Source organism: Hippocampus zosterae, chromosome 4 (assembly GCF_025434085.1).
Source record: "Hippocampus zosterae strain Florida chromosome 4, ASM2543408v3, whole genome shotgun sequence".
Lineage (NCBI taxonomy): Eukaryota > Metazoa > Chordata > Actinopteri > Syngnathiformes > Syngnathidae > Hippocampus > Hippocampus zosterae.
In genome coordinates this window covers 170392-185360 of record NC_067454.1, presented here as the reverse complement: position 1 = coordinate 185360, position 14969 = coordinate 170392, and the positions used below count along the sequence as shown (strand labels likewise).

The window sequence follows — 14969 nt, the reverse complement described above, 5'->3', positions numbered from 1 at the left end:
CGCAATAATTTGTAGGCGGAAATAAAAATTTGAGGCAAGCGTGAATTTAGGGACCGTGGAAACTCTTGTGGCTTGAGAAACATCGAAGGGGGATCCAAAAAAAAAGAGTGCGTGCTTGGAATCGTCGAGCGGAATTGGAAGGTGACATTTTACTTTGGGGAGGGGAAAAAAAAAGTGCACATTTGCAAACGTGCGTCTTTTTGAAACGGTTTGAAACGGGAACACGTTGCGAAGCGGCCAAGCGGAAGGTTGCTCGAACGACGATGCAAAGGGAGATCGGCGGGCCCGGAAGAAGGGGCCGTTGGCCGTTTACAAAATCACCAGGGAGGCGGCAAATTTTCGGAAGACCTTCAAGTCGGATGCGGTTGCTCCTCTTGGCCGAGGACCCCGGGGGGGCGCGGGGAGGCACTTGGTTGGCTCCCAAACAATCAACGGGAGGCGGGCCTGAAAATCAGAGCCGAGACCGGCCGGCGTCCGGTCCGGGGCGCAGACGACGACTGACAAACTTGTGAGCGGACGTGGCTTCCCGCGAGCGCGTCGGTGGCGCCGCAGGGGAGTTCGCCGCCGCCATCCGCCGGCAAAGGGAGGGGGGAGCAGGACCGCCGAGGCGCGCCCGGCGTCCTTCCCTCGGCCGGCTCGCCGCCGCCGGCTCCGCTCACCGACGCGACGGCGAAGAGGCGAGGGCGGTCCGCCGCGGGGCCCGCGAGCCCAGTTTGTCCAGCGCCACGGGAACCTCCTCCAGGGACTCGGCCGAGTCGGAGTGGTAGTCGGCGGGCGGGGCGGCGGCCCGCACGGGAGAGGGCGGCGGGTGGGGGCGGTAACGCCCCGTGGGGCCCGGAAGCCGGGCGCCGGGCCGCTCCGACAAACGGCCGGCGTCCGGACCGCTGTCTGACGCCGTGGCGCCGGCCCCCCTGCTCGTCTGTTTTTTCTTCTTCTTCTTCGTCATCGCCATCGTTGCCGCCATTTTCTGCACGCACACACACCTCGCTTTCAACTCTTGTGTGTGCGTGTGCGCGTGTGTGTGTGTGTGTGTGTTCACCTCTGTGTACAACTCGGCAGAGTTGTGCTGTGTGGAGATTGTGGTTGGGGCTTGGCGCTTGAGAAGCGGGCTGGCCACGCCCCTCACGCTGCCATTGGCCACCGACCTTGCAACACACACACACACACAGTTGGTCGACAGAGGAGATTGCGCTGATGTGGTCGGCGAGAAGTCTCACTGCGCGCGGCCTCCGTTGGGCTCCGGCTCGGTGTAGCCCAGCGTCGTTGAGTCGTCTGCTTCCTGACAACCACATCATCATCATCATCATCATCATCATCAGAAGTGAAAGGCGGCGCGGCGACCTCACGCGCGTCACCTTCAAGCGGACGGACGGACGGGTGGCGCGCTCGACGTCCTCCCGGCTCGTCGTCCGCCTTCCATCCTGACGGTGGCGCTGTCGCACGATGTACTCGTACGTGCTCAACCTGTTCCACACTCAAATGGGCGCGCGCCGTCGTCATCCCGGTCGCGTTTCGCGGGCCAAACACGCAAGTCAAGCGCGTCGTTTTTTCCGTCTCGCTACCGACGTTTGTTTTTTTGTGGCCTTTGCGCAGAAGGACACCACCAAAGCCGGCGGTTGCGTTGTGCGCACCGACTGTACTTACTGAGGTAGAAGTGGAAGAGCAGCAGGTGGCAGAGCAGCACGCAGGCGAGCAGCGCCAGCCCGCCGGTGACGGCGGCCAGCGCGGGAACGGCGGCGGCCGGCGGCGAGAACGGGAACGGCGCCGCCGTCCGGTTGGGCGCTGCGTTGGCGGGAAGAAGTGCGGGCGGCCGCTCAGCGCGCCGGCGGTCAGCGCGGCGAGCGGCCGCCTCCGCGTGGGACTTACCCCGCGAGCGGTCGACGGCGGGCTCCGAGAAGAAGGCGATCAGCACGTACGACGACACCGCCAGCAGGACGCACGCGCCCAGCGCGGCCGACGCCACGCTGTACAGGAACAACCTGGGCGCACGCAGACGGGGAACAGGCAAGCCACACGTTGCGCGCAGGCGCCACACTCGCGTCTGAAGCCGCGGCTCCCGTTTGGTCCGAATCCGACGGAGCCCTTGGCAAAGATCCGCTTTGGAGAGCAAAATCACATCTGGCCAGCCCCCCGCTTTCATTTTAGCGCTAAGCCATCACGCGAGCGAGAAGCGCGCCTCGACCCGCGATCGAGAGCCACACGCCGCACACGGATGTGAGAGAGAATGTGCTCATTTTTCAAAATAAAACAGCTCCCAGATTCCAAAATAAATACAACGGAAGTCATGCAAGTACTTTCTTCCTTCTGTGCGGCCCGGGAGCAGGTGAGCTGCGCGCCGAAACCGATCATCCTGGATCAGATTTTTTTGGGGGGGTTCTTTGCTTATTTTGTCAGAACATTTCAAATGCATTTTCTTTTTCTTGCAAAGCTTTTTCCGGCTTTTAGACCGCAAACTCTCTCGCTCTCACGCGCGACCGCGAAGGAAGCGGAAGACGTCGACTGACTTGTAGTTTCGGCTTCCAACACAGTTGTTGAGCCAGCGACAGTGATGATCAAAGTTGGCCACGCATTTGTTACACGCGCTGCAGTGCTTGGACTTGGGCCCTCTGAAACACACACACACACACAGCATTAGCGCATGGGTATGGCTGACAAGTGCCGCAGGGCGAGGGGGGCAAGGAGTTGAAACAAGACCCAAACATTTGAATCGGAATTAAAATGGCAAGCCGGCATATCAAAAGCCAATCGAATCTCCACCCAGAGATCCAAAGCGGTCGCAGTCGAAACGAGCTCATCCGAAGCCAATGGAGGAGGGACGAGTTGGAACGTCAACCTCAGCAAGCGAACGGGTGGAGCCGAATTCACATCCGGCAAAAGCGCCAGCCAAAGAATCGGAGCGCAAGCGAGTCACGGCGGGATGGGAGCGGATCTGGATCTTCGGAAAGGACCGGCGGCGGCGCGACTCACACGTCCACCTGGCAGAGGTAGCAGTGGCAGTTCTCGATGACGTGGGCGCGCTTGGAGCGCTCAAAGACGGGAAGCGGCCCCCCCGGACTCTTGGCTCGCACGTTGCGGTCGGCCGGGTCCACGCTCACCGCCATGACGTGAGTGCACAGATGGCACGCGAACATCACGCCCGTGCACTGAGCGGCCCATCGGAAGCTTCTTCGGGCAACGCGTTGGGGGGGTGGGGGTGGGGGTGGGGGGAGGCGCACCGGTCAAGGATACGATATAGCCGGCGGGCGTCCAGTGGGCGGGGAGCAGCGGCACGAGGACGCCCAGGCCCACCGCGGCGAAGTAGGCGTAGAGGAGCCAGGCCAGCATCTGGAAGGGATGAGGAGGCCAGCTCCAGCCGTTGGTCCGCGAGCCGCCGGATCGACGCCCACCGTCCTCGCCGCCCGTCGGCGCCGTGCGGTTTCGGGTCTTCGCGCAGGAGTCCATCCTGCGCCGCACGGGACCGGCCTCATCGTTACACACAAGCGCGCGCGCGCGGGACCCGCGAGAGAAGCGGAAGTCTGGCACCCACCCGAGCGGCTTGGTTCATTCCTCAATGCCACAAAGTGCGGACGAGTAGCTCCGGCCATCGATCGGGGGGACGAGCGGCACTCATCTGGCGGATGGCGCGAGCCCGAGCTCGTCCGCCGGCCGTTGGAAGCTCACGGTCCAGACGTCACGGCGGGGCGTTGAAAACGTTAGCTCACGTCCGCGCAGGCATGCGGGCGGCGACCGCGAGCGGCGCGCGAGCCCGCGGGTGTTCCGTTCCGAGGACGGGAACGAGTGTCAGCCGACGAGCCGGCGAGACGAAGCCCGACTCGAGAAGTTGAGCTGAGGCGAGAGGGATGATCCTCGGGTGGCCGCCATCTTGAATCGGGGTTCCCGCCCACAGGCCCCGCTGACGTACGTGAATGCCATTGGAGCTAGCGGACCCCGCCCTCTTTGCGATACGATTGGCTCCGATGATCGCGCTGCGCCAATTCTATAGGCTGCCGGGGCGCGGCAGGCCGCGGCCTTCCACGGATTGCCGGTCGTTTTCCAGGCGCTCCCTATTGGCCACTTTCGATCTTGTCCCGCCCACAAGCCGGGGCCGAGAGACGTCGGAGGGTGATAGGCCATTGCACACCGGCAGGGGGGGTCCGCGGCCGACACACTGTCACCATTTGGCCCAGACGACGATGTCGGAAATCATTCCATTCGATCCTCGGCAAAGAGATGAACACCGCCATGTTCAAGAAATATGGCCACGAAAGAAGAACGTGTATGACATAAAACCTACCGTAAACGTTTGTCAACGTATAATGCCAATAAATATCCACTCGACAATATTGAAGTCATTTCATGAAGAATAACATCATGACATTCATGTCAAATCATAGAAAGTGGCTCACAAAACAAATATTGTTTCAATTTCATGCAAAAGAAGGCAAAGTACAATAAGAGTGAAGACGTTTGTTGTTGTTTGGCTTTTCTCCTGCAGCATTTTGAAATGTTTTATTTGCCATTGAAGTGCCATTTTCAAAAACGCTCCCCGAAACGGCCAAGACAATCAAGACGCGAAGAAGCAAGAGGCCACTTGAATTTTGGAACTCTCGCTCAAGACGTGGAAAGCTTGAGTGAAACCGTTTCCACACGGCATTGCCCTTCATTCTGGGGGGCGGGGGTGAGGGGGGGGGGGTCCAAGTCTGCTATTGCGCAAATGCAAAAGGGCCGCCGCATCCCGGCGCTCCAGCTCACGTTTGCCTCCGGTGCACCGCGACGACCTCGGGAGGCTTCACGCCAAACACGCCTCGACTGAAGAAGGCGAACCGACGCGGACCTCGCTCGTCCGGGCCTTGAAATGAGGACTGAACGCTGGTCAAAATATCGGGGTGGGCGTGGCCATTTGTTCCCTCGTTGCTTTTCCAAGACCCGCAGCAGTCATCCTGTGCGGGCCCAGCGCGAAGAGCCGAGCGTTCCCGCGACTTCCAGAGGAAATCGGAGCCGCTGGAGGTGGAAGAGGGGGGCTGGCTGAACTGCTTTTGCGGGGGCGGGGGTGGGCGGGCAGGAAATTAAAGCGACGTTCGCAACGGACGACGAGCCAGCCGGCAACCCGCAGAGCTTTGAAATATGTGCGCTTCTTTCGTCACGGGAGGGGGTCGGCTCCGGTACGCTTGGATCCGAGTGGACGTGCGGACACCCCCGGCCTCCCTCTACGCACCCCCCCTTCCCATGTTCTAATAGAAACAAGCTGCAAAGCGGCTCCGCCCCCGCCCCGGGGCTCATCCGCCGCTTCTATCGGGCCTCACCGGGGACTGGACGGCAAAAGGACTCGACAAGTCGGGACGGGCCGCACTCAAGTGCTAAAAATCGCACGTTTTTTGGACTAGGCCAAGTCCTCGTGCAAGACCCAGACGCAGGTGCGGGTGAACGTTTTTCCGCGGCAGGATGTGACCTTTGACCTCTGCACATGAGTACGTTCTCAGGAGCCCCTCATGCCCCGCCCCCCTCCACACACACAAGGGCATTGTTTGTCGGTGCACGCGTGTTTGCGAGAACATAACGTGCCTCCGCTGGCGTTGCTCTTCTGTCCTCTCAGCTGCTCATTCTCCTGTCGTCACCACGGAGCTTTTTCCTGCGCTCGCTCGCACCTTCACCCCCTCACGCGCTCGCATGTTCACGCCGTCATCCTCCGATGACGCTCTGAACGCGTCGCTGCTCCGGCCTATTTGAGCACAAAGACGGACGTGCGTTCTCAAGAGGGACATGCGCGCACATCAACACAATTCCTGTGAAAACATTCTCCACAGGGACACACACACACACACACACACACACACACACACACGTGGTGCTGTGTTGTCTCCAACAACCTGTGAGAAAACGTCAGAGCAGCCAGAGGACGCACATCTGTAGACACTTAACGCTGCGTGTGTGTGTGTGTGTGTGTGTGCATGCAGGGGCACCACTGGGGGGGGAAAAGGAGCAATAAGGATCGCGAGGCTCCGAGAAAGTTGTGAAACAATCCTGCGGCCTTTTCAATGCGCAAGATTGGGGTGGCAGAAAGAAGCGAGCCGGACGGCGCCGTCGTGTGCACAAGTGCATCCGACCCGAGTCAGGAAGCGCCGTGCCGGACAATAATTGTCGCGTAAGAGTCCGAACAAGAGGAAATAAAAGATGCTCACCCCTCCGAGGCCCCACCATGGCGGCTTTCCGCAGCAGAAGCGCCGAGCAGAACTTTTGGGGCTCCTGGGATCACTCAAAGACCGGCGGGTTGTCAACAAAGCGTTCGGGACGGAACATGCGGTACCGCGTGCGTGCGCGCATGTTTGTATTAGGGTCATTCAGGGACATTGAGGGGGGGGGGGCTGCTGAGGTTCTACGGGAAAGCAGCTCAGATTGCTTTTGATGTCTGGATTCCAGCCATGCAGTCAAGGTGCCATTGTATTCCCTTCCTATTTCAAGGTTTCCTCTTTCTTTCCATTGCCACCCCCAAAGCACAAGCACAAGTGCGCTCGCTTACTGCCAGTAAAGACACACACACACGAAATTGGCTTGTCACTTCAGGACATGTTTCTGCTGGGCTTTTCAGGGGCGGGGGAGGGGCACTTTCAGTGCCGCAGACCACCACGGTGGCCACTAACCTGAAATGTTTGGCGTCCGAATAGAAAACGCTTGACTTGCTGCTCACATTTGCTTTGCGGAGAAACGGCTGGAGAAGAAGTCATTCGCAAAGAAAAATCGGGTGGAGGAAAAACCCGGTCGCCGCCGCCGCCGCCGGCTCTCAAAGGTTCGGATCCACCCATCGAAAAGCGTCCATAGCAAATGAGTAGCTTTCGGCACGCGTCCACGCAGAGCGCGCTCGTCGCTCAACGGATAAGCGATAGCCAACGTCGACCCAGAGGAACGCGGAGGAAGGCGGAGGAAGGCCTTCCCAACGGATCCGCATAGCCAGGTGGTGGCGGTGGACCCCAAAAGGCAGGCGGGAGGGAGCGGCGGCGTGCACTTGGCAAATGATATTTCATAAAAGAGAGAAAACTCCATCCTAAGCAAACAAAGCGCTCAGAACCAAAACGAATCCAAAGTAGCAAAACAAAACCATGACTGTGGCAAAATGAGCAACAGGAAAACAATCGTCTCAAGTCAACAACTTGACAGAAACAAACATGACGCTAGCCGAGAGCAAACAATGAGCCGCCACCGAGCGTCGGGGGCCGCGAGTCCTTTGGAAGCACTGATGAGCTCATGAGCAACAGGTGTGCGGCTGCCGGGGGAGCCCGACGGCGCCACCTGTCGCTCCCAAACCAAATGGTGACGCCAAACCAGCGTCCGCCGGCTTCCGTGGCCGGCGTGCGCGCTTTGCGGGCTCTTCTCCCCTTTGCCCCCACGTCAGAGAGGCGTCCGCCCCCCATCGCGAGCCGGCATCGGCGCCGGCCGGCCCGTCCCGCCCGGACGCTGGAGCGCCGTTGGCGGAGGGTGCCGCCGAGGGGCCCGAGAGCATGGAAACGGCATTTGTGACTTTGGCTCAATCTCTTTAGCGGCTTCGCTGGACACCCGCAACAAACGTGGGACGGCTGCGAGTAAACGGGACGCAAAAGTCACACCTCAGCGAGCGCACCGGCGCAAACGCAGACTCACATTTGACACGCGCGCGCACACACGAGGGAGTCTCAGCACACATTGGATTGGAGTGGGCGAGCGGGCCGGCTCCCCCCGTGGGAACCGCGGCAAAGTGAGCCCTTCTCACCGTAGCGTAGCGAGCGAGCGCGTCTCATAGCTCGCCCGCCGCTAGCACCCCCGACGTCGACGGACGAAAGCGTCCCGGGGTCGACTGACGGCCAAACGGGCGCCGCCCTCTCTTAACGCTCGGTGACCTCAATGGGCCGCTAAATGGACCGGCAAAAGCTTGCGTGCGGACCGCCGCGTCACGTGACCGCAGCGGCGGCGCCGGGACAAAGCGTCCCCGGAGGGGGCGCGTCTGCCGGTCACGCTGACGCACATCGCCGGGGCATTCGCGGCCGAGCGTGATGTCGCGCCGTCTGCCGAGCGCCGCTAATGAGCCCGCTTCCCACATCGGCGGGACGTGGAACTCGCGGAACCGACGACGAGGTCCTCGCATCACGCGGCACTTCCAAGCGAGCAGCGGTTCCTTCGCCAGAGCTTCCTGTCGCTCACCGTCGCTCGTGCCGGCGGCTGTCTGTTAGCCGCTCTGGCTAGGCTATCGCTAGCTAGCTTCCAGTTCGTTGGCTGCCGTCGAGCAACTTGCTGCCACTTTGGGTCCTCCTTGGACGTGTGTGTGTGTGTGTGTTTTTCCGAGTGCTGCTGAAAAGCTATGCTAAGCTATAAGTTAGCGCGCGTGAAGGGCATGATGTCAGCACATTGAGCAGGAAGTGGAGTCAGGTGGGCGTGGGCGGGGCCCTCGTCCACCGATGGCGTGAGGCCGGCGAGGCCGGCGAACACCAACAATAGCGTTCGCTCGGTTAGCCGCGAGCGCCGAGCGGTAAACAATTCATTGTCGCGGCCCGGCTGCCTCGTTAGCGACAGCCACACAATGAGCGCCGAGGGGAGGGGGGGGGGGGGTCGGGGTCAGGGGTCACGGCCGCTTTCGGAACCGCGGCGGAACAAAACGGCCCGCCGCCAACGTCCGAGAGATGTCGATGGCGCAGGAAGTGCGTGCCGGGCAACGGCCTGCGCCCTCGACTTGCCTTAGAGCAAGTTTGGGAGGGAGGGGGCGGCTTCATCTCGCTTTTCAAGCGCCAACATTTGACATTTGGCTCCGAGTGGAGTTGGTTCCGGGACCCGCTGGTGACTGGGAAGGAATTATTCCGCTAGAAGCGGAAGTAGAACATTTTTGTTATTGTAACGTGTCCTTGGGTGTCTTGAAAGGCGCTTAGAAGTAAAATGCATTATGATTATGATTATGATGATTATTCTTGAGGATTTTCACCTTGCTATGAAAACGATTGGTAGCAGTCTCGAACATCCGCTAAAGTACTTAAAAGGAAGAATGTAGGGTCAGGGTCATATCTCCCCTTGAATGATTAACAGCCCCCCCCCACCCCCCCGAAGGGTTTCTTGCCTCCATCACCTCGTAAAAATCCCTGAAGGCTGACAAGTGCCCTTGAAGAGGAACCAACATCTCACACACTCCTTTCGGTTCGGTCCTAGGGGAGCGCGTTGGCGCACGCGTTTCATTTCGCAGTCGGTCCCGCACGAGGACAAGCGGGCTGTTTTTCTTCCCCATTTTGCACGGGGAACGTGCGCCTCCCTCCAGCGACCTGGTGAAAAGTCAGGGCCTGGGATTTGTCGGAGCCCATCGAGTCCCGCCAAAAGCGACTCTCTCGTCTTCTCGGCCACCCAAACGGCGGCGCTCCCAAAAGGGTCGACGCGAGACACCTGGACGCCTCCTCCTCGGCCGGCGGAGCGCCGCGTTCTCTCGTGGAATGCCGCCTCCCGCCAAAAGGCGGGCCGCAGCTTCTCCCGAGGACACGGCCAAAGGAAGAAAGGACGACGGCGCCTCGGGGGAGGCTCGTGCGTGTCGTTGTGTGGCGTGTGTTGAGGAGGGGGGGCTCCTTGGACGCAGGCTCTTTGATCTCTCCAGAAGGTGCAAGAAGAGCCGACAGCGCCTCGTCCTTTCTTCAGCGTATCGCAAGGCAACGCGAATCGATCGGGGCTCCCGTGAGTTCATCGGGAAGCCCCGAGCAACGGCAGTCACACGTGCATATATCAGGCGTAGGATGTCAATTAGCTTCATTAGCGGCGGGGGCTCCTTCCCCTTGTGTAAAAATCTCAAACAAAGAAAGTCAAGCAAAGTTCCATCTTGACATGATGACAAAGTACAGGCCACAGATCTTGAGATTAGGGTTCCTCTTGGAGGGCACTCCACAGCCTTCAGGGACTTTTACGGGGTGGTGGAGGCAAGAAAACCCTCGGGGGGGGGGGGGGGGCTGTTAATCATTCAAGGGGAGATATGACCCTGACCCTACATTCTTTCTTTTAAGTACTTTTGCGGATGTTCGGGACAGAGACTGCTACCAATAGTATTCATAGCAAGGTGAAATTCCTCAACAATGTTCTACTACTACTTCTAGCGCAGGGGTGGGCAAACGACGGCCCGCGGGCCAAATCCGGCCCATTGGTCTTTTTAATCCGGCCCGCCGAACGTTGGTACACAATTAGGGTTCGACATCAACGACCGCATTCAACAGGCATTGGTGGCGCAGTGACTTGAAGTCGCAGAGCATAGGGAGGAAGGGGGGGAGACGATACGGAAGCCCGCAATAGCCCCGAGTCAAGCGGATCCCGTTCCATACGACAGAATAATGTACTCTTAAAGTCTGAAAAACGTGGCAAAAAAGGCCAAATAGTGCTTTTTAAAGAAAGAAATTCCAATTGAGTTTGATCCTGCCCGCCATCATATTTTCTGGTTCTCATGTGGCCACCCCTGTTCTGGCGGAATAATTCCTTAACACGTGTCATTGGCTTTGTCTCTGCGCAAGTGTCAAATGCTGTTTGCACGTCTGACACCAGGCGGGCAAAAGTGATAGCATGTAGCATGTGGCGCCAAAGGTTAGCCGAGCGGCGAGCGGCTCCGCGTTAATCTTCAATCCCGCGAGGCGCAGGTGCAGTTTAAGCGGCCGAGCGGCGGGAAGGGCGCGGCGTCGTCAAGTCAAGGTCGCGTGACCGCCGCCGAGTCTCGGCGACCTCGCCCGGCGGCTGCGCGCGGATATCGTCGCCCACCTGGCACGACCGCCAAGTCAGACGGCGTTTTCACTACACCCACGGTGGTCATTTGGGGGAGCGGCGGCAGCCGAGCGCTCGGCCCCCCGCAAGCCGATGGCGATTGCCAAAAGGAAAAAAGACGTCAGGTGTCTTGTAAAAAAACATTGAGAAATGTTTGGAAGAAATGGCCTATCGGCGAGTTCGCGTCGGGTTGTGGGACGCCACCCACGGAGCGCCGCTCTATCCACCGCGAGTGCGCGCGCGCGCGAGCGCGAGCGGCGCGCTTTATAAAGAGCGAGCGGCCGCTCGGGCTTCAGTTCGCCTGGGGTAGAGAAGAGCGGGAGGCAGCCCGAAGCCCCGACGCGCGCACAGCCACCCGGGCGCCGATGGACGGCTGGGTGCCGGCGCTGCTGGCGCTCGCGGCGCTCCTGGCGACGGCCGCGGCCGCGGTCGCGCTGGCGAGGAGGCTGGCGCGCGCCTTCCGCGCGGACGACGACGACGACGAGAGAAGCGAGGGACGCAAACTGCCCGTCTGCGGCAAGGCCGTCGTCATCACAGGTGACGCTTCCGCGCTCGCAACTTTTCTTTGCGACTTTCCGACGACAGCGAAAGCAAAGCAAAGGAAAGCCGCTCGGCTTCCGTCTCAAAGTGCGCGTCGGCGTTCGGCGAGGCGCGCGCGCCGGATCACCTTTTGCCGTCGGATGCGTGCGTTCGGGTGGGCGTGTCCGTCGCTCCACGACGGCGGCTTCCGCTCTTTGTCCCCGTGCGACCTTGAGCCGAGGTGCGACTTGTGTGCACGCGCGCGCCAAGAGATAAGCGCCGAGGTGCGCTCGACACCCGCACGCATAAAACACCTCGGCGCGACGAGCGCAAACGTGCATCGAGGCGAGCTGCGCGCACTCTCTCCGTAACCAGGAAGTCACCGTTGCCGACGTCACTTTCCGTCGTCGGATAGTTCCCTCAAACAAAATCCCCGCCCCGGAAACAAGACCGGCGGGACCCCATTTGCACGCGCCGGCCTATCGGAGCCGATCGCGGCCGTCGCCGGCGCTTGGTACGGGCGGCCCCCGCAACGAGCCGCGAAATGGCTACTTGGTTTGCCCCCCCCCAACCCCCACCCCCGTTCCAAAGGCGTTTTGGACTCGCTAGGGTCAACCGACGCTTTCCGCTGAAGCACTGCTATCCCACCTCATTTTATGTGGCCCGCGGGTGTCGATGTTCATGATTCTCGCCGAAATCTGTCCCCAAATGTCAAATTGTCACGGCTCATAAGTAAGGTGGAGAAAAGTTCCGCGACCGCTCCGTCACGGCGACAAACGGCTGCTCCCGGCCGGCGCCGTATTCTTCGTGCGGCGGACCGCTCCCGTTCGAAAGGCAACGCCGTCAGGTGTTTAGCGGGCCCTTTCGTCCGCTCGGTGGGCCCACCGGGCGACGGTGGAGGGGAGGGACAATAAAAGAAAAAAAAAAAGAATCCATCGCACCTCATGTGCCCCCAAAATCAGCAGCCGAGCGGGCATCCACCTGCCACGCCCGACGGCCGATCCGGCTCCGCATAATCCCGACGTGGGCGCGCCTGTCATTATTCCGCGGACACACGCACGCACGCGCATCCGTGTAATTATTCACCACCGCAGCCACGCGTTGAACCTTTTGTGTCAGGTTGACTCGGCCCGGTCATTTGAGTCAGGTGACCAAAACAAAACTGGAAAAGACAGAAAGAGTGGGGGGGGGGCGGAAACCTAGAGCGCCATCCAACCGCCGTCCTTTGGACTCCTCGCCAAGTGGTCCGCCTGACGACCGGGTCACGTTCACCTTTGCGGCGGGAAGACGGAGGAGGCGAGTGGGTCCAAAGCCCGCACGGGCCTTTGGCGAGCGCCAGCGGGACCGGGCAGCCGCATCCTTCGCCCGCCTGGCCGATGCGCCGCGATCCGATCCCATGCGACCTTTCGATAACATAGAATAAGAACATGAAACAGGTCGCCCTCCGACTCCGTCGCAAACGTCGGCCGCGATCCGCTTTTGAAACCTCGTGACCGTCGAGCTTCGGTCAGTCTCCGACACGCGGCTCGCGAGCGGAGCCGACGGTCGCCTCGGAAACGGGCCGGCGCCGAATTTCTCGTCCGGCGGTCGGTGACCTCGAACGCCCCCCGCGTGATAATTCCACGTCGGCGACCTTTACCGCTCACTTTCTTCCTGGGTCGGGTGGATTTTGACGCGCCCTCAGGCTGCGACTCGGGCTTCGGGAAGGCGACGGCCCGCCACCTGGACCGCTTGGGCTTCCGGGTGTTCGCCACGGTGCTGGACGCCGGCGGAGAGGGCGCCGCTGAGCTGCGGCGCGCCTGCTCGCCGCGCCTGGCCTTGCTGCAGCTGGACATCACGCGGCCGCGGCAGGTGCGGCGCGCGTACGCCCGGGTTCGGGCGTGGCTGGGACCCCAAGGTAGGCTTCCAAAAGAAAGCGCCTCGCGGTCCTTGCCCTTCGCAGATACGAGTGCATGCGTGTGTGTGTGTGTGCGCGCGCGCGCGTCAGGTCTGTGGGCGCTGGTGAACAACGCCGGCGTGTGCGTGAACTTCGGCGACGTCGAGCTGTCCCAGATGTCCAACTTCCGCGGCTGCATGGAGGTCAACTTCTTCGGGACCCTCCACGTCACCAAAACGTTCCTGCCGCTGCTGCGACGGGACAAAGGGCGACTGGTCACCGTCTCCAGTCCGGCCGGTAGGCGCACGCGCACGCGCCAAGTCTCGGCGGGCCGTCATTCTGCCGAGAGAGCCTTGATTGATGAAGGTGGCGCGTGATCGGCTCTCGCGGGGCCGCCACAAAACGGGGCGGCTTTCCGTCCCTCGGGCTTTGACACCTTACGAGGCCCTCCCTCAAGCCTTTCTCGCCGCCGCAGGCGACCAACCCTTCCCGTGCTTGGCCGCGTACGGAGCGTCCAAAGCCGCGCTCAACCTCTTCATGGACACGCTGAGGCAGGAGCTGGCGCCGTGGGGGGTCCCCGTCTCCACCATCCTGCCTTCGTCCTACAAGACGGGTAAGGCGCGACGGGCCGCTCGCCCCTCCCGCGCTGGCGGCGTCACCGCTGTGATTGTTGCGGCGGGCGCCCGGCAGGTCAGTGCGGCAACGCGGCCTACTGGGAGGCCCGGCACCGGGAGCTCCTGGCCTCTCTGCCGCCGGCGCTTCTGGAGGACTTTGGCGAGGACTACGTGGGCGAGACCCAGGAGCTGTTCCGCCACTTTGCCCTGCGCGCCAACCCGGACCTGGGCCCCGTGGTGGACGCCATGGAGCGGGCGCTGCGGGATCCGCGGCCGAGGGCGCGCTACTTCGCCGGGCCCGGCGTGGGCCTCATGTACCTGGTGGGCGACTACTTTCCCGCCGCCCTGCGCAACCGATTCCTGCGGAGCCTCTTCCTCAAGAAGAGGCTGGTGCCCCGGGCGCTCAGGAAGGAGGCCGGCGTCCTGGGGAAGGAGGCCCCTGCCCGCCGTTGCCACGACGACAACAACAACCACGAAGAGGAGGAGGAGGAGGCGCCGGCGGATGGCGTCAAGTAGCGCCCACAAATCGGGGGCTAAAAGAACCCGCGCAGTCGACGCCAATCAAAGCCGGCGTCACGGCAACGCTCGTAAATGGCATTTCCTCCACCCGACGCAACGTTTGCAAATCTTCCGTCCGTTCGCCGCGGGCCCCGACGATCCGTCGTCAGGCTCCGGTTGTCACGTTGCGAGGTGGTGGGGTGGAGCCCAAAAAGCGGGCGGCAGAGAAAAGGAAATCCCAAGCAAACAAAGTCCAAAGTAGCAAACAAAAAGCTCAAAACGTGACAAACAAACATGACGGCATCAAAAAGCAACAATGAGCCAGCCCCCACCGAGCGTCGGGGGCCAGGAGTCCTTTGAAAGCCCTCATGAGCAACAGGTGTGCGGCCGCACGGGGAGCCCTACGGCGCCACCTGTCGCTCCCAAAACCCAATCGTGACAGCGGTCTGCCGGGAACGCCGCTTTCGGGCCACGACGCCGCCTCGGTGGCAAAGGGCCACGCGCCCATCGACTCCCGTGGACTTGAGATCCGAGCGGGCCAAAGTGACCGGCGCCATCGTCACACGCTCGCGGAAACTCGTCCGAGTGGCGCCTCAAGAGGTCCCGCTTCTTCGCTCACGTTTCCTTCCCGTCGCCATCGTCCGACTCTTTCCGACCCATCGGCGCATCTTTCGAGCACTCAAACGAACGTTATTTGAAATTTGTTCTCACTCTTTGATAGAATTAAAGATGTTTTTGCACACACT

At 61.2% G+C, this 14969-nt stretch overlaps 2 protein-coding genes and 1 long non-coding RNA gene across 8 annotated transcripts; 2 read left to right on the top strand and 1 right to left on the bottom strand.

The window, feature by feature from the left end:
* Nucleotides 1-11: 11 nt before the first annotated feature.
* Nucleotides 12-3906, bottom strand: zdhhc1 (zinc finger DHHC-type containing 1). 6 transcript variants are annotated; one of them, XM_052064171.1, is made up of 10 exons: nucleotides 3527-3905; nucleotides 3229-3442; nucleotides 2968-3143; nucleotides 2505-2606; nucleotides 1867-1979; nucleotides 1645-1782; nucleotides 1356-1474; nucleotides 1218-1279; nucleotides 1040-1145; nucleotides 532-967 (listed from the first exon to the last, which is right to left on the bottom strand). In XM_052064171.1, exons 2-10 carry the CDS (start codon nucleotides 3439-3441, stop codon nucleotides 656-658), a joined length of 1341 nt encoding a protein of 446 aa, XP_051920131.1. In that variant the 5' UTR covers nucleotide 3442; nucleotides 3527-3905; the 3' UTR covers nucleotides 532-655. The 6 variants fall into 6 exon arrangements, with proteins under 6 accessions (XP_051920127.1, XP_051920126.1, XP_051920128.1 ...); XM_052064167.1 differs by having other exon boundaries at nucleotides 12-967; nucleotides 1218-1474; XM_052064169.1 differs by having other exon boundaries at nucleotides 531-967; nucleotides 1645-1979.
* Nucleotides 3907-7165: 3259 nt separating this feature from the next.
* Nucleotides 7166-14967, top strand: LOC127599925 (uncharacterized). The gene is made up of 2 exons (XR_007962213.1): nucleotides 7166-7229; nucleotides 14603-14967. It is a non-coding gene; the product is annotated as an uncharacterized LOC127599925 (long non-coding RNA).
* Nucleotides 11009-14393, top strand: LOC127599923 (11-beta-hydroxysteroid dehydrogenase type 2-like). Its single transcript, XM_052064172.1, has 5 exons — nucleotides 11009-11253; nucleotides 12920-13132; nucleotides 13223-13408; nucleotides 13587-13724; nucleotides 13802-14393. Exons 1-5 carry the CDS (start codon nucleotides 11082-11084, stop codon nucleotides 14239-14241), a joined length of 1149 nt encoding a protein of 382 aa, XP_051920132.1. The 5' UTR covers nucleotides 11009-11081; the 3' UTR covers nucleotides 14242-14393.
* Nucleotides 14968-14969: the final 2 nt, after the last annotated feature.

Bases quoted from the DNA above. Each gene is read 5' to 3' on its own strand.
- zdhhc1 (XM_052064166.1), bottom strand. From the start codon at position 3,441: ATGGACTCCTGCGCGAAGACCCGAAACCGCACGGCGCCGACGGGCGGC. The intron at 2,607-2,967 runs GTGAGTCGCGCC...TGTGTGTTTCAG, and splicing joins TACCTCTGCCAGGTGGACGT to AGGGCCCAAGTCCAAGCACT. The intron at 1,980-2,504 runs GTCAGTCGACGT...GCGTGCGCCCAG, and splicing joins GTTGGAAGCCGAAACTACAA to GTTGTTCCTGTACAGCGTGG.
- LOC127599923 (XM_052064172.1), top strand. From the start codon at position 11,082: ATGGACGGCTGGGTGCCGGCGCTGCTGGCGCTCGCGGCGCTCCTGGCG. The intron at 13,133-13,222 runs GTAGGCTTCCAA...CGCGCGCGTCAG, and splicing joins GGCGTGGCTGGGACCCCAAG to GTCTGTGGGCGCTGGTGAAC. The intron at 13,725-13,801 runs GTAAGGCGCGAC...GGCGCCCGGCAG, and splicing joins GCCTTCGTCCTACAAGACGG to GTCAGTGCGGCAACGCGGCC.